This window comes from Prionailurus bengalensis, chromosome B1 (assembly GCF_016509475.1).
Source record: "Prionailurus bengalensis isolate Pbe53 chromosome B1, Fcat_Pben_1.1_paternal_pri, whole genome shotgun sequence".
Classification (NCBI taxonomy): domain Eukaryota; kingdom Metazoa; phylum Chordata; class Mammalia; order Carnivora; family Felidae; genus Prionailurus; species Prionailurus bengalensis.
Genome location: NC_057344.1, coordinates 50,749,411 through 50,774,823, shown reverse-complemented (window position 1 = coordinate 50,774,823; position 25,413 = coordinate 50,749,411). Strand labels below are relative to the sequence as shown.

At 36.3% G+C, this 25,413-nt stretch overlaps 1 protein-coding gene across 1 annotated transcript in view; it reads left to right on the top strand.

Annotated features, from left to right (window-relative positions):
* The window catches only part of KIF13B (kinesin family member 13B), a 202,930-nt gene that overhangs the window by 13,119 nt on the left and 164,398 nt on the right, over positions 1-25,413 (top strand). Inside the window, exon 2 of the mRNA XM_043565066.1 lies at positions 2,986-3,079. Within this exon, the coding sequence (XP_043421001.1) occupies positions 2,986-3,079 (94 nt within the window). The remainder of the gene's footprint in view (positions 1-2,985; positions 3,080-25,413) is intronic.

Below are 25,413 nucleotides of genomic sequence, written 5' to 3'. Positions count from 1 at the left end.
AAAATATAAAAAAATATAAAAATATGAGAACATAAACATGCCGTGGCCTATACTTACAAAAAAATAGCTTTATTGAGATATAATTCACATATCATACAATTCAACCAATTTAGTGGTTTGTATTATGTGCAGTTATCAGCATAATCAATTGTAATATATCTTCATACCCCAGAAGAAAACTATACCCATGTAACAGCATGGTTACCATAGTTAGTGATACTGTATTGCATATTTGAAAGTTGCTAAGAGAGTAGATCTTAAGAATTCTCATAATGAAAAAAGTTTTTTTGTAATTGCATATGGTGACAGATGTTAATTAGACTTATGTGGTGAGCATTTTGCAGTATACACAAATATGGAATCATTTTACATGTTTTATACCTGGAACTAATACAATGTTATATGTCAATTATACCTCAATTTAAAAAAACCCTGTCATACCCATTAGCAGTCACTCCACAGCCATAGGAATAACTAGTCTATTTTCTGTGTCTTGTTTGCCTATTCTGGACATTTCAAATGAGTAGAATCATATAACATGTGGTATTTTGTAACTGACTTTTTTCAGTTCACACAAGCTTTGTTCATGTCGTGTAGTATGTATCAGTACCTTATTCCTTTTAATTGCCAAATAATGTTCCATTTTATGGATATAATAAATTTATCCATTTATTAGTTAATGGACATTTGGCTTGTTCCACTTTTTGGCTGTTATGAATAGCCAAATACTAGGGTTATGAACATTTATGCACAAGCTTTTGTGTGGACCTAGATTGTCATTTCTCTTGAATATATATGTAGGAGTAGAATTACTGGGTCATATACCAGCTCTCTGTTTAACCTTTTGAGGAGCTGCCAGACTGTTTTCCAAAGTAACTGCACCATTTTATATTCCCATCAGTGATGTATGAGGATTCCATTTTCTCCACATCCTCATTAACACTTGTTATTATCTATCTTTTTGACTATAGTTATGCTAGTGGGTGTGAAGTGGTATCTCATTGTACTTCTGATTTACATTTCCTAATGTGTAATCTGTTGAGTATCTTTTCTGCTTATTGGCCATTTTTGTATCTTTTTTTGAGAGATATCTGTTCAGATCATTGCCCATTTAAAAGTTGGATTACTTGTCTATTATTGAGTTGTAAGAGTTCTTTATATTTTCTGATGTAAGCCCCTTATTAGATATATAATTTACAAATATTTGTTCAATTCTGTGGGTTGTCTTTTTACTCTTTTGATGGCGTACATTGAAGTACAAAGGTTTTTCATATTGATGCTGTCCAGTTTATCTGTTTTCTTCTTTTGTGTTTGTGCTTTTGGTGTCTAAGAAACTATTACCTAACCCAACATCATGTGCATTTACTCATGTTTTTTTTTTCTTATGGGTTTTATAGTTTTAGCTCTTACATATTTATTTCTATGATCTGTTGGAATTAGTTTTTGTGTATGGTGTTCATTTTTGTGTGTGTGGATATCCAGTTGTCCCACCACCATTTGCTGGAAAGACTGTAGTTTCCCCACTGGATTGTCTTGTCAAAATCAGTTGGCCATAAATATGACAAGTCTATTTCAGGACTGTCTATTCCCTTAATCTACATGTCTGTCCTTCTGTCCTTATAGTAGCACTGCACTGTCTTGATTACTATAGCTTTCTAGTTAAGTTTGACATTGGTGAATGTCGTCTTTCTATTTTGTTTTTTTTCAAGAGTATTTGGCTATTCCTGGTTGTATGCATTTCTATATAGATTTAGGATTACCTTGGTAATTTTTGTTTAAAAAAAAAAATCTAACTAACTGGGATTTTGATAGGGATTATCTTGAATTTTGTAGACCATTTGGGATATATTGTCATCTTAATAGTATTAAGTCTCTCAGTTAATGAATGTAAAATAATTTTCTATGTATTTAAGTCTTGAATTTCAACAGTGTTTTGGAATTTTCATTGTACAAGTCTTACACTTTTTTTTTTTCTTTTAGAAAGAGAGAGTGCAGGTGTGGGAGAGGGGTGGAGGGAGAGAGAGAGAATCCTAAGCAGGCTCCATGCTCAGCTCAGAGCCCTATGTGGGGCTCAATCCCATGTCTCTGGGATCATAATCTAAGCTGAAACCAAGAGTTGGACTCTCAACCAACTGAGCCTCCCAGGTGTCCCGGTCTTGACTTCTTTTAAATTTATTCTTTTATATTCTATTTTATATTCTTTTAATACTTTTCAAAAGTATTTAAATCTTTTTGATGTCATTATAAATGAAATTGTTTTCTTGTTTCTGTTTTTTTTTTTTTTTTAATTGCTGGTGTATAGAAACACAACTGCTTTTTGTATACGGTATTGATCTTGTATCCTACAACTTTGCAAAACTTGTTTATTCTAATAGTTTTAAAATGGGTTCCTTAGGATTTTCTTTTTTTAATTTAATTAATTTATTTAGAGAGAGAGAGAGTGCGTGTGGGAAGAGGGGGTAAAGGGAGAGAGAGAGAGGGAGGGAGAATCTTAAGCAGGCTCCATGCTCAGCAAAGAGCCCAACACAGGGCTCCATCCCATGACCCTGGGATCATGACCTGAGTCAAAATCAAGAGTCCTCTTCTCAACTGACTGAGGTACCCAGGCACCCCTGATTCCTTAAGATTTTCTGTCTATAAGACCATATCATCACAAGTAGAGATAGTTTCACTTCTTTCTTTCCAATCTGGATCCTTTTTGTTTATCTTGCCTAACTGCCCTGACCAGAACTTCTAGAACAATGTTGAACAGAAGTTGCAGTTATAGAATATCCTTTTCTTATTCCTGATGTTAGTCTTTCACCATCAAATACGGTATTAACTTCAGGCTTTTGTAGATGTCCCTTATCAGGTTGAGAGGTTCCCTTCTATTTCTAGTTTGTTGAGTGTAAAGAGTGTTGGATTTTTGTCAAATGATTTTTTCTGAAATAAACTACTTTAAAAATGACTATTTTCTCTGGTTTTTTTTTCTTTTTTCATCTGCAGAAATTGACTTGCATACCAAATGTGTGGTGGATGTAGATGCAAACAAGGTTATTCTTAGTCCTGTAAATACTAATCTTTCCAAAGGAGATGCCCGGTAAGTTAAGAAACAGTGTTATGTTAAATGGATTTTTATTATTTATTTAAAACAATTTTTTAGTGTTTATTCTTGAGAGAGAGAGAGAGAGAGAGACAGACAGACAGACAGAGCATGAGTGGGGGAGGGTTAGAAAGAGAGGGAGACATAGAATTTGAAGCCATCTCCAGGCTTTGAGCCATCAGCACAGAGCCTGACGTGGGGCTTAAACCCATGAATGGCGAGATCATGACCTGAGCTGAAGTCAGACACTTAACCAACTGAACCACCCGGGTGCCCCTGTTCATGGATTTTTAAATGACTGAAAGCAACAATGGCTGCTGAGTTGAGTTCAGCTTAGCAGATAACAAATGCCTAATGACTATGTAGAGACATGTAGCTGTCAAGTCAAAGAGGAAAGGTCTATAATATGGAATGATTACGTGTTAGACTGAGTGTTGTAGATAGCAGTTGTACCAGAAGCTCAGAGAAGAGAACTTTAGGTAAGATGGTAGAGTAACTGAGGAAGCCTTGAAGGAGATGATATTGGCTAAAGGATTAGTAAGATGTAAATGGGAAGAAGTAGAGTAGAAGAGAAGGCCTTTAGGTTGTTCTTCAGCTTGGGCTGTTTTTACTTCTGCCACTTGGAATCCTGTCTGTCAGTTAGAGCCCATTTCAAGTGTTACTTCTTCCTGAAGGCATTGCTGCATCCCTCAGTGATTCCTCCCCTCTAAATCCCTGTAAACTATAATGTGTACTACCTAACTGGATTATTATACATTGTTTTAGATTGTTACTTGTAGCTCAATGGTGGATTGTAAGGTGTTGGAGGGAAGGGACTGTCTGTCAAGGGTTGAAGATGAATCACTTCCAGATTTGGATGACAGTATAAACAAAAAAGCAAGAAAGTGTTAAGAAAGCAAATTTGGGGAAGAAGCAAGAGATTTATTTGTTTTTTCTGAGCAAGTGCAGGGAAGTCAATTTAATAAAATAAGGTATGATCAGATTACAGAAGATCTTGAAAGAAGATAAGGAAATTTGACCTTTATTTTTATGGGTAAGATGTCATCTTTGACAGTTTTTAAACACTGTGTTTAAGCAGGTAGATTAGGAAAAGTTGGTAATTGGTCATATAGAGAATGGTTCCAAGTGGGGAAAGACTGGCTTTTCATAGAGATCAGCTTTAGTCAGAGTGAAGAACATAAATTAAACAGTGCCTTCCATGGTGCTTAGCATGAAGTAGATACTTAAATTTGTAGAGAAAATGTTGTATGTGGAAATATACACAGAAGGCATTGCATAAATGTTCTTTCACACTTGATCTTAGCCAAAAGGCCGAGAAGTGATCCATAAATGTTCTTTCAGATTCTTTGAGTTGAAAGAGCACTGAACTTAGTGTCAGAAAATCTTAAATTGAGTCCCTACTTAACCATGATGTTTTTAACTATTAAGTAGCTACTAAATTAGTAGCTAGTTATTTTTTACTTTTTTTGAGCCTCATCTGTATGGCGTATGCCTTACCTATCTAATAGAAGTCTTTTCTGAAGATCAAATTAGTGATTGTTAAAGTACTTTGTAAAGTGTTCTGTAATTGTCCAGGTTTATTGTCATTGATGTAGAAAAAAATTGTTTTAAGTTTATTTATTTGTTTTGAGAGGGAGAGGGAGAGAGTACAAGCAGGGGAGGGGCAGAGAGAGAGGGAGACAGAGAATCCCAAGCAGGCTCTACACTGTCAGCACAGAACTGGATACAGGGTTTGAACTCACAAACCGTGAGATTATAACCTGAGCTGAAATCAAGAGTGGGATGCTTAACGGACTGAGCTACCCAGGCACCCCAACATAGATTTTGTAAGCATCACTAGGATATGGGTACTATTAGATAGGATGTTATTAGGGTGTGAAGGGTATAGATGTGTCAAAAATAATGCTAGAATTTTGAGCTTGCTAACTGAATGACCTATTGTCCTAAGTATTAATTGAGGTCATTAATACTGGAGGCTGTTTATTGCTCTTAGAATTCTCAATCTGGAGATTGTTGCTTTATTTGAAAATGTGGGTACCTCGGAACAAACATGGAGGCAATATCCTATGGTAGGAAGAGTATAGGCTTTACCTATAGGCTGACATGGATTCGAATTCTGGCTTTGCCATTTGGTAGATGGTTACCCACCTGTGATCCTTATTTATAAAGTGTTTTAGTTTCTTATTGCTGCATAACCAGTTACTTTTAATAGCTTAGTGGCTTAAGAAACAATAATCATTTATTATCTTATGGTTTCCTGTAGGTCAGGAATTCAGACAGGACAAAGCAGGGAGGGCTTGTCTCTGCCCCATGCTGTCTGGGGTGTAGCTGGAAGACTTGAAAGCTGGGTATGGGAATCATCTGGAAAAGGCCCAGTCACCCAGGTCTGGTGGTTAATGCTGCCTATTGGCTTGAGTGTAGCTGGGGTGGTAGGCAGAATACCTACTCACAATCTGGTGGCAAGTGTCCTGAGAGAGTGAGAAAGCCAGGTGGAAATAGTATTGGCTTTTATGTCCTAACCTTGGGAGTCACACAGTATCTTCTGTCCCACTTATTTACTCAGGCTGATATAAAGATCTAAACAGTTTCCAGAAGAGGAGGCATAAACTCATCTTTTTTTTAATGTTTATTTACTTTTGAGAGAGAGAGACAGAATGCGAGTGGGGGAGGGGCAGAGAAAGAGGAAGACACAGAATCCGCAGCAGGCTCCAGGCTCTGAGCTGTCAGCACAAGGCCAATGTGAGACTCAAACTCACAGACTGCAAGGTCATAACCTGAGCTGAAGTTGGACCCTCAACCAACTGAGTCACCTAGGCGCCCTTTAAATTTTTTTTTTTTAATGTTTATTTATTTTTGAGAGAGAGAGAGAGAGAGAGAGAACATAGACTAATCTTTTAATGGAGGAACATCAGTGTCACATGAGAAAAGCCTTTGGGTTGGGATATGTATTGTTGTGGCTGTCTTTGGAAAACACCGTCTCCCACAAGTGTGTAATAGTATCTACGTGATAAAGTTGTTGTGAGAAAAACATGACAGTATAAAAGCTGAAAAATGTTTTCTTTCCTTTTGAGATCTTTAAATCTTAGGGGTTTCTGAAAGAATCAAGTAGCTTTTCTTGGTTTCACAGAATATCTTGGATGGCTCTTTTTTTCCATGTGCTGAAAATACAAGTCGAATATCACTCAGTGCTATAGAACATTGTAAAAAAAGTTGTTTTTTTTTTTAAATGACAGCTGCCAGTAAGGTTGATATGTAATGGTTTTTGATGAAGGAAAGTTAAGCACAGACTTAAAAAACAGCTTTTTAAAAAAAGCTTATTTATTTAAGTAATCTCTATACCTAACGTAGGGCTCGAACCCACTACTCCAAGATCAAGCATACATGTTCTTCCTTCTGAGCCAGCCAGACACCCATTAAAAAACAGCTTTTTATTGACATATGTAATATACATATAGTGAAGTATACATGGCTTCATAATTTTCATAAGTTGAATACACTCCTTTAAGTGGCACCCAGAGAAAAAACAAGAACATTGCTGGGATGCCAGCTGGTTCAATCTGAAGAGCATGTGACTCTTGAGCTCAGGGTTGTGAGTTCAAGCCCCATGTTGAGTGTAGAGGTAACTGAAAGAAAATAAACTTAAAGAAAAAAAAAACAACCAAGAACATTGCTAGTAAAACAAAAGATTGTCTCTGGGTGCCTGGTTGAGCATTTGACTCTTGATCTTGGCTCTGGTCATGATCTCTCGGTTCACGAGATTGAGCCCTGCATCTGGCTCTGCACTGACAACGTGGGGACTGGTTGGGACTCTGCCTCTTCTCTCTCTGCCCCTTCCCTGCTGTCTCTCTTTCTCTCTCTCTCAGAATAAAGAAATAAACTTTAAAAAAAAAAAAAGATTGCTTCTGGAGAAATGCTTTTTCTTTTAATATAATATCAAGGTAAAAAGAGAAAATAGAATTTTGGAATATAGCAGTCTAGTGACATGTGTTGACTTTATTAAATCTGAGGAGTAATTGGAAGGAAAGCATAAATAAAAAGCTATTTTATGTGATGTGTGGTTAATTACAGTCTAGCTTGTAGAATGGCTAATCCATAAAACAACAAGTTATGCTAGCATATTTATAACTAGAGAGCCAGGAATTTGAAGTTAACATGTTAAGTGATTTGAGTCTGTTTAAGGCTCAAGTAGTCAGTTTAGGACTTAAGTTTAGTAGTCAGAAAGACTCAAATTAATATTTTTTCTTTAAAAGCTATAAAATCCTTGCTTTTAGAATAGTATCCAATTTTATTAATGTAAAATCATGACTAATTTTATATGTATACTTAACTCAAGTTGGTATACTTTGAAAGTGAACATATATACATTTTAAAGTAATGATTTGTATATTTTTCTGATTAATTTTGTGTTAACTTCTGGCAGTTGTATGATTTGATGTTTGTGCTTATTAAAACTAATAGAAGCTATAGTTGAATGGGTAAACTGTTTCCAACATAACAGCTTCATCATGGGGATTTGGGAAATATTTTTTGCTGTGCTAGATACGGAATTTCAAAACTGTTCTATAAAGTAAGATGCTTAAAATTCAGAAAATTGATAACACAAAGCTAGAGAAGAGATTAAGAATGCCAACTTTGGAGCCAGAAATAGTGGATTAAATCTCAGCCTCACCATTTACCATGTGTGTTATGGAGCAGGTTACTTATTTGTCCTCTGCCTCTGTTTATTCACCTATAAAGTAGAGATTACATCAGTACCTGCTTGTAGGTTGTTATGGCAATTTAAACGAGTTAAAATATGTAAAATGGCAGTGCCTGGTATATAATAAACCATATATAAATATTAGCTATTACTTTATTAAAATTTTTTTAATGTTTATTTTTGAGAGAGAGACAGAGACAGAGTGCAAGTAGGGGAGGAGCAGAGAGGGAGACACTGAATCTGAAGCGGGCTCTAGGCTCTGAGCTGTCAGCACAGAGCCCTATGTGGGGCTCGAACTCACAAACAGCAAGATCATGACCTGACCTGAAGTCAGACGCTTAACTGACTGGGCCACCCAGGCGCCCCTGTTAGCTATTAGTTTAAATATTACTGTTATTATTATGGGCTGTATTTATGGTATATTCAGTGAGATATAATATAACTTCATAAAGGAAGTAAAAAATTTTAAAACAAAATGTATTCAGTTCAATAATAGAGTATATATGCTTATCAAGAAATTACCTAGTTCTATAAAAATTTCAGCTGTGCAAGGTCAGAAACTTAATTTTATCTAGTTTGCCCAAAGTTGATGGAGCACTTAGGGACTAACATGCCATCTGTTAGAAAGCTATGACCCTTCATTTTATGTTTACAGTGAATAAAATAATTAGTCCCTGCCATCAAGCTTCTCCTTAGTATCAACTAATTTGGGAAACCAGATCAAAACATTGCTTGTGAGCATAGGGTAAGAACAAAAGGACATTTTATCAAATATGGAAAAGATTACGGACGAAGTATTTCTATTTCTACAATACTCAAAACACTAGAGACTATGGGGCATCTGGGTGGCTTAGTCAGTTAAGCGTCTGACTTTGTCTCAGGTCATGATCTCATGGTTTGTGAGTTTGAGCCCCGTGTCAGGCTCTGTGCTGACAGCTCAGAGCCTGGAGCCTGCTTCAGATTCTGTCTCCCTCTCTCTCTGCCCCTCCCCTGCTCATGCTCTGTGTCTCTCTCTCAAAAATAAAATAAATATTGGGGCGCCTGGGTGGCGCAGTCGGTTAAGCGTCCGACTTCAGCCAGGTCACGATCTCGCGGTCCGTGAGTTCGAGCCCCGCGTCAGGCTCTGGGCTGATGGCTCGGAGCCTGGAGCCTGTTTCTGATTCTTTGTCTCCCTCTCTCTCTGCCCTTCCCCCGTTCATGCTCTGTCTCTCTCTGTCCCAAAAATAAATAAACGTTGAAAAAATTAAAAAAAAAAATATTAAAAAAACAAAAACAAAAAAACCCACTAGAGACTGATACATTTGCATCCACCAGACCGATCTTTTTCTTGTGTATGGAGGACTGGGTACACACTCACAGATTTGCTCTATGTATTTTCTCATGCGGTGCCACACGGCTTGGACTACTAGTACAATTAACTGTTTTTTTGGAATTTCTTTTTTGCCCTGAATCAGTTTAGTTTTCTAGATTCGTCCTGGGGGTTTTTCAAATCTTCATAAGCACCATGTTCACAGATCATCTTTTAGAGCTAATGACCAATTCATTATCTATTTTTGGTACGTTTTTACAATTATAATTCTCAATGTTTGATTCTTAGCATTTAGGAGCACTTTAAGTTGCAAATAATACCATGGTGTAGAACAGCCTCCTTTTATGTATGTATGTATGTATTTATTTGTTTGTTTATTTATTCAACATCATACTTTTATTTTTTTTAATTTACATGCAAATTAGTTAGCATATAGTGCAACAGAGATTTTAGGAGTAGATTCCTTAATGCCCCTTACATGTTTAGCCCATCCCCCCTCCCGCACCCCCTCCAGTAACCCTCTGTTTGTTCTCCATATTTGAGTCTCTTATGCTTTGTCCCCCTCCCTGTTTTTATATTATTTTTGTTTCCCTTCCCTTATGTTCATCTGTTTTGTCTCTTAAAGTCCTCATATGAGTGAAGTCATATGATATTTGTCTTTCTCTGACTGACTAATTTCACTTAGCATAATACCCTCCAGTTCCATCCACGTAGTTGCAAATGGCAAGATTTCATTCTTTTTGATTGCCGAGTAATACTCCATTATATATATATATACACCACATTTTCTTTATCCATTCATCCATTGATGGACGTTTGGGCTCTTTCCATGCTTTGGCTATTGTCGATAGTGCTGCTATAAACATGGGGGTGCATGTGTCCCTTCGAACTAGCACACCTGTATCCCTCGGATAAATACCTAGTAGTGCAATTGCTGGGTTGTAGGGTAGTTCTATTTTTAATTTTTTGAGGAACCTCCATACTGTTTTCCAGAGTGGCTGCACCAGCTTGCATTCCCAAGAACAGTCTCCTTTTAAATAACTGAATAAACCTTTAAGCCTTATTTGGTCTAAATTAAAAGAAAATTTTAATTTCAACTCAGGTCACAATCTCATGATTTGTAGGTTCGAGTTCCGCATTGGGCTCTGTGCTGACAGCGCAGAGCCTGCTTGGTATTCTTTCTCTGTGTCTCTCTCTCTCTCTCAAAATAAATAAACTTAAAAAAAAACCCAAAACTTAAAACTTAAACTCTTAAAACTTAGTAAAATTTTATCCTGTAATAAATGTTAATGCTAGTTAGCCTGTCACAATGATAGGGCAAAATAGTTTCTTAGGCTGAGGTTGATCTTCTGCCTTTTGCCTTATTCCTCCCTCATCTACCCACCAAACAGGCCTTTCCTACTAACCCTGGCTAAAGTCCATTGAAATACTAATATTGTTTTAAAAGGGAGTAAGGTGTGATTTCCCATGGAGAGTGGCAGCATCTACTTTATGAAACAGTTATGTTATAAAATTATGTATAGGTGAATTTGGAAATGAGAATGCATTTTCCCATGGGAACTGACAGTTGTTCCTCGTAAAAATGCTATTCTATTAAAAAAGTGACTAGTTTGGCCCACAACTCATGGAATCAATCACATATTTTTACATTTTGGTATGCAGCAAAAGTGCTTCATTTTGTCACACATAATTTTAAAAAGATTGTATTCAAGAGTTGAGATTGAATAAAATTAATAATTTTTCCTCCTTATTGAGGACATTCTGAAGTGAGAAAAAATATATATATATATTTTGGCTCTGGGTGTGTGGCAGTGAATAATGCAAGACTATCAATAACCAGAATCCTTTAGTGTCACCATGCAGAAAGTCCCAGCAGTTAAACCCACTATTGTTTTTGAAACAATTAAAAGGCAAATAACAGTATTATTATGAACATAGTTCTTACCTCAAGACCACTAGGAGTCCTTACACAACAATTAACATTTTTTAAAATGTTTATTCATTTTTGAGAGAGAGAGAGAGAGATAAGAGAGAGATAGGGGAGGGGCAGAGAGAGACTGGGACAGAAGATCTGAAGGTTCTGCACTGTCAGCAGAAAGCCTGATGTGGGGCTCAAACTCACAAACTGAGATCATGACCTGAGTTGAGGTCGGAGGCTTAACCAACTGAGCCACACAGGCACCCCATTACATGACAATTTAAGAACCAAATTTAGGCATTCATTCATAGCCTGTAAGAACTGGATGGATGTCTTTGGTTATTTACTTTCAAGCTACTTTATTGAAATGTAATAAATATATCATGTAATTCACTGGAATTCATTGTTTAAACAGTTTAGTAGTTTTTATTATATTTACTGAGTTGTGCAACCAGCATCATGATCCAATTTTATGACATTTTAATCATTCTGTCACTCTACTTTCTATCTCTGTAGATTTGAGATTTGACAATTTTGGACATATAAATGAAATAATACAATACATGGTCTTCTGTGATTGGCTTCTTTTATGGAGCATAATGTGTTTGAGGTTTGTCCATGTAGCATTTATCAGTACCTCATTCTTTTCATGGTGGAATAATATTTCATTGTATTCTGTTTTGTTTATCTGTTCATCAGTTGATCGATATTTGGGTTCCACTTTTTGGCTATTATGAATAATGCTACTGTGAACATTTATGTACAAGTCTTTGTGTAGACATATGTTTTCATTTCTCTTAGGTAGATATCTAGGAGTGGAATGGCTGGGTCATGTGGTAACTCCATGCTTAATACTTTGAGGAGCTGCCAGACTATCCCAAAGCAGCTGCACCATTTTACATTCCTAACCAGCATTGTATGAGGATTCTCATTTCTCAAGCTTTTAAAGAAGGCTTATTTACTGAAAGGAAAATGGTGGTGACTCTGGCTAATTGGAGAGCGCATACCCTGCCTGAAGGCATTCAAATTACAGTTAAAAAGCAAAACAAAACATTGTGCTGTCCAAACAAAACAGGTCTTGGCCAGATTCAGCCCTTGGCTGCTGATTTGGAACCCCAGGTTCCAGGATACTTTCCTACTGAGTCTGACTTCTTGACAGCTTTTTAAAAATTGAGCAAATTTTAAAAAGTAACAATGCAAAAAGGTTTAAAGAATAAAACACTTTTATGTTAATCGGTCACGTTAACAAACCATTACCAATCCAAACAATTTAAGTCTTGTGTGAACCTCCTTCCAATTTTAATCCCTTTCCTCTCTGCTACGGTTAACCACTTTCCTGAAGTTTTTTTTTTTTTTTTTATCTTTCCCTTGTGTTTCTTTATGTTTTTAGTTTGTGTACTTGTAAATTATTTGCATATATTACGTGTATGCGAATGACTGTTTCTAGTAAAAGATCAGATAGATAAGTGACTCAAAGTTTGACTATTTATACAGCATAATGCCTGATTGATTGACTGATTTATAGCCTGGGGACAGGACGCATGGGCAGGAAGAGCTGCCTAATGCCTGATTTTTAAAAGCAAAAAAAAAAAAAAAAAAAAAAAAGTGTGAATAGGAGCCAAAAGAAATATCATAAGTTTATCTTAGGAGGGAAGCTAAAAGTTGATATTTAATCACATACCATATTCCTCCTTTTTTCCTCTGAAAAAACCCAGACCTAAACCAAAGCTTTTCCCTCCTCCTCTATTGTTTGCAGTGACTTCCAGACAAGAATGGCAGTGACATTGTATTAGTGTGCCTCCAACCCTTTGAGGAGACTGTGGATCAGTGAGCTGTGCCTGTTCAGAGGTGCTGCTTGAAACACCACAGCTGAAACCTAATAAAAGAGAAGGAAATTCTCACTAAAAATTGCATTGTTCAATCCCTTGGTCCACTAGTCTACTTTCCTCTTTAGCTCTGTGTTTTCTATCGTGTGTGTGTGTGCGTGTGTGTGTGTGTGTGTGCGTGTGTGCGTGTGTTGTGTAACACCGTAAGAGTTAATACATTAACTTGGGAGTTTCTCTTACAATTCTTTTTCACCCTGTCCCACCAAATGTAAGCTTTGAAGGTAAGAATTTTCTGAAATAGAAAACATTTGAGAGTTAGACTTTAAGACCTTAATGAATGTGAACACTGATTTTTTCGTGGTATTTTGTGAAATGGTCTGTTCTTTAGTACATGGTCTATATTTTGTGAAATGGGCTGTTCTTTAGAAGAGTTTCTTCAACATGGATGTCATTAGCCATAAATGGCACAGATATGCAGTGTTTTTCTGTTCTATAGTAAAACTATGGTGCTTCCTTCTTTTTTCCCATTTGGTCATGTTTAACCTAAAGACTAATTGATATGTATGAGGATAACTGCCAGTCTAGTGAGAAAAATACCTGAGATGTTGGTCTCAACCAGTACTGGTTAGTAAGGTCATTAAAAATCTTTTTATTCTTGGGGAACCTGGATGGTTCAGTAGGTTGAGTGTCCATCCAGCTCTTGATTTCGGCTCAGATCATGATCTCACTGTCGTGGGATTGAGCCTTGAGTCAGGCTCTGTGCTATGAGCCTGCTATGATTCACTGTCTCCCTCTCTCTCTGCCCCTACCCCATTTGCACTCTTTTGCTCTCTCAAAAATAAATAAATAAACTTAATAAAATTTTTTTATTCCTTCTGATTTTATACTAGACATCAGTTTAGTCACGTCATTATTACTTAATATGAGCAAAACATACTCCGTCTTTCTTTGGAGGTTCATAGTACTCTGATCCTGGTAGAAGAATGAATATGTGCATATACATTCAAATATATACAAACTTTAGTGAGGCTGACCCATGCATATACATTTCTCTTGCAGATGGATTGAGCAATGCTGCCTAGGAGAGGGCCTAATGCCAATAATTGCTTTGAAATATCAGAAGTCATTTTCGGAGCAATTCCTTGTTAGTGGAAGGCATCATTAGGTCATATTAGATGATGACTTTTAAAATTTTCTACTGCTATATGGATACTAATTTAAGTAAAGATTTTAATTGAAGGAAGTCATGCAAAATGTAATTATGGTATGTACAATAGACCTGTTTGTTCTTTCTGCTGTGAAATGACTTGAGTGAGGCTAATAATTCTGCCCAAATAGAATTTACTCCTCTGGAGAACAGTATGTGGTATGTTTTAATTTTATAAAGACCCTCTTCCTTGGGGAGCCTGTCCACCCTGATTATGTCAGAGTAAAGTGAGGAGAGCATTGTTCAGTATACTCAGAAAGTTATGATTTTTCCCTCTATTTTAAAAAAGTACTATGACCATTGAGTATAGAAGTCATGTACTACTTTTGAATATAGTTATGAAAATGAATCAGATTGTTAAAGCTGAAAAGATAATAAAATATGTATAACTGTATTCATATATTTATACAGTTAATATAGCAAATAATTAAATAGCTTTAAATATAGATTTTTTTGAAGTTTTGCCAGAAAAGGCTAGTAGATGGCCAAAATGAAATGTGAGATAGTTTGTTAGTAAACCTGCCTGAACAAAAATTAGACTTTTATAGTAGAATTGGTGATATTTTAACATTGCCATTGGGTATATAAATATTAATTATCTCATCCTTTTATTGGTATAACAAGAAATAAATTTTTAACTTTATTTTTTAAATGTCTATTTATTTTGAGAGAGGGAAAGAGAGCATGCGTGTGTGAGCAGGAGAGGGGCAGAGAGAGGGAGAGAGAGAATCCCAAGTGGAGTCCATACTGTTAGCACCGAGCCTGACATGGGGTTCAAACCCACAAACTGTGAGATCATAACCTGAGCTGAAATCAAGAGTCGGACACCTAACTGACTGAGCCACCCAGGTGCCCAGAAATAACCGTTTTTTAAAATATGAGAATAGAGAGTGTCTATCACTAAGTCTACTTGTTTACTAACATTTGCTATAATGAGAACTTAGCGTTATGTGTGTTAGTTACTAGGTTAAGGTTAATAGGAATTAAATGTTTTGAATTTATCCAGAATTCGAGATTCAGCACAGAAAATTATCAGATAATATATATTAGATATCTAATTACAAATAAAGTTTAGGTAAAACTATCAAGTCTCATTATTGAGGTTTTTAAATTGTCTTTGTTCTTTAGCAGTACGTTTTTTTAAGGGTTCTTTGTCTCGGTCTCTAGTGTAGGAGTTGTTGCTAACGTAAACTAGATATTGTATAAGCATCCAGACTTTTCTTTAAAGATAGAGGTAGCACTACTCCTTGAGGAAGTGTCACATGAGAAACCATTCTAACCCAAAAAGTTGCTGTATCACAGTACCTTAGCAATCTTTATGATCCATTCAACAGTTCAACATCAGCTCTTTGCCAAGTATCAAGCTAAGAGTTAGGATAATCTTTATTAATCCTTAGTTCCATTACATCGTGGCTAAATTATTTTTAGCTTAGAATGTCTGTAAACACTAGTAAAACAAAACACAAAGCGAAACAGAAGACTGAAGAGTTGAGAAGTTGAATTACTCTCTTGTGGACTTTGTAAGGTTAGATTTTTGCAGACTCAGATTTGAAATGATTCTATTGTTTAATTTTGAGCATTGTGCATTTTTTATGAGAGTGATATTTAGCTAAAATGAAAAATGATTTATTTTGAACATTAGTAGTTTACGGTTCTGGAGCCCTGTTTACTTCTTCCTAAGTTTGTTAAGTGTCTTCTTTGATGGTGAATTTTACTTTTGCTTCATTTTCATCAAACCTCATTTATATATATTTATAATTAAATAAAAACTTGTATAAAATGGGTAATAATTAAGAGCAATACTGAGTCTTTATCTTCCTGTTTTGGCCCTTATATAAAATAAGTCGGTAATCCCTTTGTTCTACTTTTAGGAAAACTGAAATGGAATTTGCATAAAGATCACTAAGTAGGTAAAAGTTGTATTTGTCACTTAATTTTTAAAAACTTTTTGTTACAGAGAATTTAAAAGATACACCAAAGTAGATAGGATAGTATAATAAACCCCCATGTGCCGGTTACTCAGCCTTCAAAATCATTAGCTCGTGGCTAATAAGGTCCTAATCAGATCTTCAATTCTTTCCTCTTTCCTATATTATCATCAAGTTTTCAGTGTTCACATGTCTAATTATCTGATAAAGTTTTTTCCCTATAGTTTGTTTTGAATAGCATATAAATATGGTCTCTACATTGTGATTGGATTATGTTTTTTGATTTATTGCTCCTTCAGTTGTTGAAGAAACTGGGTTGCTTGTTCTGTAGATAAAGAGGTGAATTTATTACAAGAGGATGTGTTATCCTTAGTTAGATGTCAAATCTTCCTGATTTTTCTGGTGAGTATTTTTATCCCAAAATTCCTTTCCTCTCTCTGACATTACCCTAGTTAAGGACTGTAATTGCCTTATGTTTAGATTACAACATAGCTTTTAACTGATTTCTGAAACCCACTAATACCAGACTGATCTACCTTCAAGTCTGCCACTACTTCCTGTATTCTAGAATCTTTTGAATTTAGAGCATTTATTATTTCTAGTAACTAAGAAATGTCACTGTCTAGGTGACATCTTTTATGTTTGTCCTGTCCTATTTTCAAATGCTTATATTGTTTAGCTTTTTCTTGTGTGTTTTGAGGCCCCTCCACTTTTAGACTGGCTACCTGAAAGCTGAGACCACTTCTATTCTTTGTGGCACTTGCAGTGCTTTCCAACGAGGTGTTTGTTCAGTGAGTGTTTCTTGATTATAGCTATTGTATTAGTGCTTGTTTTCAGAAGCTCCCTCGTTCTGGTATTACCCCCAATTAGTAATTGGAAGGGTGATTTATAAATCAGGGAGTTAGATTTTATGAAGAGTATTTTTCAAGACAGTGGTAGAGCCTGATGAGCCTTCTCCATCCACTTTACCATATGGAGGGCAGTTTTCAGTATCCTTGTCCACTAGATACAGTAGCTTGTTTACTCCCATAGCACCACGGCTTTTGTTTTATTTTTGTCATTTGGACAACAACCTTTTGTTTCAATGCTGTTTCATTATATTTAAGTTTACCATTTCCTAGTGATCTAATATTAGGATCATACTGTAGGATAAATCTTCCTTTGGGAAGAATTTCCTGAAGATTAAATAACTCTGTAATATAGAAAATACATTTTCCCAACTGGGGTGCCGTGGGGTACATTTACCCATAGATGTGTTTTGTTTTGGTTTGCAGTTTCAGTATTTAAAAATCAGAAAGTTTCATATAAAAATTCAGATTTGTAGTTTTTCTTAAACAGCCCCCAAATCTGGCAACACTGGGCTTATTGCCTCCTTTGACAAGTCCATGAGCTCTTCAGGTCCCCAGCTGGTGAACTCCCTTATTTATGTTGTTTACCTGGCCCCTGTGGACCTTTCCATTTATAACCTTTGGTGTAGATTCTTACTGGTTCAGTCACAAAACACATTCTTTCCTGACCTCAGCCTAGGGGTTTGGGGCTCACGTTACTCTTTGAGACCATCAGTGTTTGCACTCTACATATGTTATCAGTTCTTCTTTATTAAGAAATGCAAATTCCATAATTGTTGACATGACTTTATGTATAAATTATTAAGTGTTCAACTTAATACATTGTATACATTTGTAAAAATATAAAACAATACTATCTTCACTAAATGTATAGTTATATTTATATATATAGTTTTCAGAACAGTGTTATTTTTCTTAAAATACTATGTTAACCTATAATCTTGCTATTTTTTTAAATTAATTAATAAAATGTTTTAAAAATTTCTCAGTTTTAAATTCTCACTCAAACATGGACCGTAATTTATAAAAAAAAGCTCTTTATGGTCCTCAGTAATATTTAAGAGTGTAAAGGAGTCCTGATACCAAAAGGTTTAAGAATTTCTGATCCTAAAGGATAATTAAAATTGTCTGAGGCACACACCAAAATTTTAGAACATAATTATTTTTCCCCTTCTGAGCAAATCATCTCTAGGTCCCTGCAAAAGCCTACTTAGCCCATGGTATTTCTGAAGTTTATAGCACTATTTAGCTAAGACATTTTAAGCAAACAATTCTTTGATTCAGAGTTCCAGGTTAGCAAGGCCAAGAAATCTAACCCTCTCTTTTATAGTGGGGAGTCAGGGATTACCTGGTTCTAAGCCTTTCTGATTGTTCTCTTGCTCTTGATAGAGTTTGTCGGGTAAACGGTGGGAAGAGGATTTGAAGAACTGAGATGTAATTTTTTGTGATTTGAGATTTTGGGGGGGGCTCTCCTGTGAGATTCAGATGCTAGGGGGGTGAGAGAAGGAGTTGTGGAGAAGAAAACAGGTTTCTTAAAAACTTTGGGGGTTTGAAATAATCCTACCTCCTTCCCTTTGAGGAGTGGACAAATTAGGAGAGAACATGCCCTGCCAGGAGTTCCTGAAGTTTCTCCTCCCTCTTCTTTCCATCTATCAGTCACCCATTACTTGTCCCCAGCAGAGGATCAAGGAGGGAATCTTTCTTCCTCTCTCCACTTTGGTGTACTTTGTTCTATCATTGCAGAGTCTTCACCTTATATTACTGGAGTAACAGAAGAGTTAAGTAAAGCAAGATATGGGTGGAGAAGAGGAATTCCTTTGCTTTTGCTGTGGTGAGATAGACAGGGAGATAGACAGTATGGAGAGACATTCCCAGCAGCTGTTTGCGGATAGGGGAATTCCCAGGCCAGTTCAGTTGGGCAGCTGTCCAAGTAGAAGGATAGCACGTGTACTCCTGACATATGCTTGGTTTTTTTAAATTCTCTAGTTGCCAACACCTATCTTGTTCCTCCAACTATATTTTAGATCCCTTTGGGTTAGGGATTGAGTCTTATCCAGTTATCCTTCGTGTTCAAAGGATTAATAGGTATAGAGTATCCATGTGCTAATATCTAGCATAGGGCTGGACACGCAGATGCTCAAGCAATACTTTTAGATTGAAAAAAAATCACGTATATTGTCCTGATGTCCTAAGAGGAAAGTGGAAAGTCCTCAGCCTAATCTCATACAATTTCCTTTATGATGTGGATTGGAACAGGCTCTACAAGTCTTACAAGAGTATATGTGGAGAAGACAAATTTAGGTGTATTTTAACTGTAGTGCTGATCATTGGAGGGACTTTGGCCTGCCATCCCTGGTCCTGAGGAGGGCTAGTTCTGATGGCTCTCTTGGTCTGTGTTGTACCTTTCAAGAAGGAGCTCCTCCAGGTGTGAGATTCCCGGGACAGGTCTGTTCTTCATAGTGGGTTATGTGAAGTTCTGTGTCTACCAGGGTATTAAAGAGGACAGAAAGGGCAAGAAATGAGTTTATATTAAAAGTGAAGTGAAGAAAGCAAGAAACCTTTGACAAATCAAAATCCTGCTTACTGTCAACAGGATGGACTTATTTGATTGTAAATTTGTATGTTGGAAAATTTATAATAATTTAACAAAAAAATTGAAAAATATCTCTGAATAGATGGGGCGCCTGGGTGGCTCAATCAGCTGGGCACAGGTCATGATCTCATGGTCTGTGGGTTCAGGCCCTGCGTCGGGCTCTGTGCTGACAGCTCAGAGCCTGGAGCCTGCTTTGGATTCTGTGTCTCCCTCTCTCACTTCTCCTCCCCCTGTTGTGTTCTATCAAAAATGAATAAACATTAAAAAAATAATTTAAAAAAATATCCCTAAATAGAAAGATCGGTAACTAAAGATTTCAGATGTCAACGGAATGTAGGTACTGTGAGGGAGAAAAGGATGGCCAAGACTAATCTTATTTTTATTTTCAATTGGAAATATAGTAATTTAAGTTTCAGGATATCTGTTAGTTTTTATGTAGCTGGAGCCTTACAGATTTCTGGGAAGTTGAATTTGTGATGCATAAGCACTTTTGATTAGAGTTCTTTGTTTTGCAGCCTGGGACTTTTATAGCAATTTTATGCAAGAATACATATATATCTAAATCTTTATTAAGGTAAAACCTTTTCCTTTTTATTTCTTAGATGTTATAAACTTAAAAAAATTATCAAGTGTTGTAAAAAAATAAATTTTACCCAACAAAATGAAAACCATCATATGAACCTGAAGAGTAGCTACTGTTCTTATAGTTATACTTTATAATTTTACTTGACTTACGTATCCTTCAGTGTAGAAAATTGGGTGACTTGATGTTTTGGTCATATGTAACAAATAAACTTCCTTGTTCAACTTTATTCGCAAAAAACAAAAACCCCATATGTAAGCAAAATCTTAGCCTGTTCAGTTATTACTCTCACTTAGTCTCTGGGCCAGTCATGGCTACCCTTGCAGTCTGCTATATACTCTTTGGGGGGATTGGAAACTGCAATATAATGGAAGCAAGTGGACACCATATACACATTTGGTACTATTTCACATTAGTCATTATAATTAAGTTATATAAGTTAGTACAGGAAAACCCTATTGTGTGAAAATTCTTTCCCTGAAAGTTTGATTTATTAGAATTGAACCCATATGCTGGCCTTTATCCACTTGCATCAGGAAGGATGCTTAAAAGCAGCATACTGGGACAGAGGCTGGCTCAAGATTAAGTCATACCTTGGCACTGAACTAAGGCCTTGTCATTTCTGTAAGCTTCATAGGTTTTCTGACTCTTTCACCTTTGTCTCCTGTATCACATACTTCTTATGTGTCACTTCAGATCTTCCTGGCCTTATTCTCCTTAGAGCCTTTGATCATGTTGTAGCCCTAGCTGTTGCCAACTCAAACTGGATGCTGACCAACTTCATGTGGACATAATCTGACACCTCATGGCTCCCTCCTCTTCCCCTTTTTCCCTGGGACTGTGTTCTATGATAAGCCTTAGGTTTTGCTTTCTGAGGAATCCATGCTGAGAATGGACATCCTTTTTGTATGCCCTCACTCTATATGGTAATGGGTTCCCTTGATTGTGCCTTAAGCTGACTATCAGTTGATCTGATGTATTTTGGCCTAACCTGGTACTAATAATAAAGACTTGAACTTAACAGTTAGGAAGAGGATAGGCTTGTTGATCATAGAGTGAATTGAGTTTTAAATTTATCAACCTTGGAAGAATTAGAAATGGTAAGGATTGAGGTGCTGCCAGTAGAGTTAACCATCATCATTGCTTATAAGGATAGGAAAAGGCAAGAGCTGGTTGAAGGGCATTCAAGAAGTAGGACTCAGACTACACTTTGAATTCTGGTCTGCCATTTACCAGCTGTGTGACTTTGGAAGTTTCCTTTACCTCCCTGAGCCTCAGTTTCCTTTTCTGTAAAATGGAGGTGATAATACCATGGGCATAAATGAGTTATTTATATCGGATGCTTGGCACATGGTGGGTTAGTAGATGGTAGCTGCTGTTATTAGTCTTTGATTTATTTATCTTGATCAACTATCTAAAACTTTTATTTATTGAAATGTCATATTTTAAGTAATTTTTTTTCTTTTTAAAAGTTTTTAAAATTTTATTTTGGAGAGAGAGAGCATGAGCAGGAGAGAGGGGCAAAGGGAGAGAGAGACTTAAGCAAGCTCCATGCTCAGTGCGGAGCCTGATGCAGGGCTCAATCCCACAACCCTGGGATCATGACCTGAGCTGAAATCGAGTCAGATAGATGCCCAACTGACTGAGCCACTCAGGTGCCCCAATAATTTTTTTTTTCAAACAACACTGACATATGCTAGATACTCAGTAAATATTTATTGGCTGGGTTAGACATGTGGTAAACTATCATACCATGTTCCTAATAACAAATAATGCCCTTTTGCTTTTAATTGGCAAGAATCTGAGGTGGTTTAAGCTGTGGTTTCTAGTTTCTTAACCCTCTAGATAGCAACTGCAAGATGTTTATTTCAGGGATTGTGGGTTTCCTCTGAAGTGCATTGATTTGCGTACTGTTTCTCAGAGTTGGTTTCCTTGTTCTGGGCAAAGAACTATTATATATAGTAAAAGGAACTCAGTGGTCAAGGTTTTCGAATACTTGAAGGTATAGGAAATGCAGAGACAGCTAGTTCAGAGTTCTTAGAAATACAAGGAGTGAATAGAATTTAGTTTTTGGATCTTCTGATTGTTGATAAATAGCACTTATTTATAGGTTGTATTATTGCTTACAGTATGTTAGATCCTTTGCAAGAGTTTTTTAATCTATAGGTATAACAAAAGTACCTACAACAAAAGATACAGGCACCATGCTTTCTCATAATTTTCTGGAGGTGAATGAGGCAGTAGGGCTTTCTGATATCACACAATTAGTAAGTGGCAGAGCTGGTATTGGAACTCAGGTTTTCCTGAGCTCATTTTCTCAAAGTCAGATGAACTCATTGTTTCTGTTTCCTTCTGAGATTTTACAGAAGAGTTTCTTCTTGATTTATAAACATTTGAAAAAATTATAATTGGTTATTTCATATTAGAGCAAATAGGCATTCAGTAGTTATCGATTGATATTTATTATATGTAACCCTGGCAAGGTTCCTGATAAGGGAAAGATAAATATGACATGCTTATTTATTTATTTATTTTATTTTTTAAAGTTTATTTTTAGTAACCTCTACATCCATGTAGACCCTGAGGTCTAGAATCACATACTCATCCCACTGAGCCACCCAGGCACTCCTGAACTGCTCTTTTAAAAATGATTTTTAAAAAAATACTTTTAATTTTGGAATAGTTTTAGACCTACAGAAAAATTTCCAAACTATTATAGAGAATTCTTCTGTTTACCTGTCACCCAGTTTCCTTTATGTTTATTTTTTATCATTAATTCAGCAAATATTTATTGAGTGCCTACTATGTGCCAAGCATTGTTCTAGGTGCTAGGGATATAGTAGTGAATAAAACAAAGTACCTGGTCTTACGAAATTTACATTTTTTAGGAATGAATTCATTTGGGAACTAAGGCTGGAATAACAAGGTACAAAAGGAAGGCTTATCCAAGATATAACTAGAACTTTTAATTTCAAAACTTAAGTAACCTGAGATTTGTTTAAAAAAATGTTTTACTCTACATCTGTCTTTAGTTTTTCCTTTTTAGACCGAAAAGGTCTTTTATTTTATTTAATTATTCCTCTGTAATTTATTTTTATTTTTTTAAATGTTTATTTTTGAGAGAGAGAGTGAGAGCATGAGCTGGGGAGGGTCAGAGGGAGAGAGGGAGACACAGAATCTGAAGCAGGCTCCAGGCTCCGAGCTGTCAGCACAGAGCCTGACGTGGGGCTAGAAGTCACACATCACAAGATCATGACCTGAGCCGAAGTCGGATGTTTAACCGACTGAGCCACCCAGGTGCCACCCTATTCCTTTGGAATTTAAGCAGCACTTTTATTTTTATTTTTTCACCATTTTATTATTAGTTTTCACTGAAATATAGTTGACATACAAAGTTACATTAGTTTCAGATGTGCAACATAGTGATTCCACAACTCTACGCATTATGTTGTGCTCACCACAAGTGTACCCACCACCTGTCACCATACAACACTGTTACAATACCATTCATTGACTGTGTTCCCAAGGCTGTACTTTTTATCCCTGTGACTTATTCATTCCATAACTGGGAGCCTGTATCTCCCACTCGCCCTCGTCTATTTTGCTAATCTCCCCTCCCCCTTCCTGTGTGGCAGCTATCAGTTTGTTCTCTGCATTTATGGGTCTGTTTCTGCTTTTTTGTTTATTTGTTTTTTAAATAACACATAGTATATGTGCTGCCGAAGCGAGCACTTTAAATAACATATATAAGCAAAATCATGTGGTATTTGTCTTTCTCTGAATGTTCTTTTTTTTTTTTTTTTTTTTTTTTTAAAGGAACTTATATCTTGGAGTTAGGGAAACCCATACACTGTTAAGTATATCACATTCATTAATTCATTCACCAACTATTTGTTGAGTGACCTCTGTGTATGTCAGGATGGTATTGACCCTAAGAAAGCAATGATGAACAGAAGAAAATTTAGGTTCCAGGCTTTATGGAGCTTTTTAGTCTAGCAGGGGTATTATGAACTGCTATCTTGGTTATTTATAATCAGATTAGATATAGATTAGATATAATCACCTAGGATTAGAGCTAGGTAGTCACTTATAGGTATTTTCACCCCCGTAACTACACTACCAGGAAATTCTGACTGAATTCTGCTACATGTTCGTTAGCAGGTAAGCACAACATTAGTCAGACAAACCCGTTTGTATGAGCTCAGGGAGGTCACAGCTTTTAAATAAGAATCTTGCTAGAAAGTTTCCCTTGAGACAGATGTAGCAGAATTTGGTACCCCTTGGTTGGAATTATGTGACAGAATCTTAATTCAGGTCAAGCTGGAGCCCTAGGCCAAAAATACTGTTCTCACTGGCACAGGATGCTAGGTTTGTGAGAGTCCTGGACTTTGTTCTCCTAAGAATGGAAGTACCTATTATAATATTTCTAACCAGTCTACATGGTTTTAACACAACACTTTTTATCAGTGAAAATTTATTTCTAACATTCCTTGTGTTGATTAACAAACCTTCCACTGTTGATCAGAAAAAAGATTAAAAAAATAAATAAAAAGAAAAAAGATAGTGGATGGTGTATAAAATCTACTGCTAGAGCAGAAATTCATAACCCATTTTTGCCATGAACCCTTTGGCAGCCTGATAAAGTCTGTGGGCCCTCCTCAGAATAATCTTTCTTTTTTAAAAAAAAAAAAATTTTTTTAATGTTTATTTTTGCGTGCACGAGAGAGACAGAGTGTGAGCAGGGGAGGGGTGGAGATAAAGGACACACAGAATTGGAAGCAGGCTCCAGGCTCTGAGCTGTCAGCACAGAGCCCCATGCAGGGCTCAAATTCACGAATAGTGAGATGAGACCTGAGCCAAAGTCGGATGCTTAACCAACTGAGCCACCAGGCGCCTCTCAGAATAATCTTTTAAAAGCATAAAATACAAAGGTTTACAGGACACCGAAAATGATGAAATGTAGTTATTAGAAATATTTTATTTATGTGAGGCAGTAATATGTGCTTATTTATTATGGTATTAACTAACAAGATCTAGTGTTGGGAACCATTGCTGCTTTAATTTCAAAATTGTGACAAATGTAAATGTAAGGTATTTGCAGCAATTGAAATGTGCTGAAAATAGGTGTGATTTTTATTGGTAACAGTGTCACTGCTAATACTGTAATGTGTTACCTACATTAATAATTGAGAGTAATTGCTAAACTTCAGTTACAAGTTCATGAAAAATCAAAGTATAACTTTTTCCCTGTCTTCTCAGGCATTCATTCTTTCTATCCAGTTTAATCTTCCCTACTCTAAGTTGTGCATTTTTAAAAAATTTTTTTTAGTTTAGAGAGAGAGCGAGAGAGCGAGAGCGAGTTGGGGAGAGGGGCAGAGGGAGAGAGAGAGAATCTTAAGCCCAACATGGGGCTAGATTCC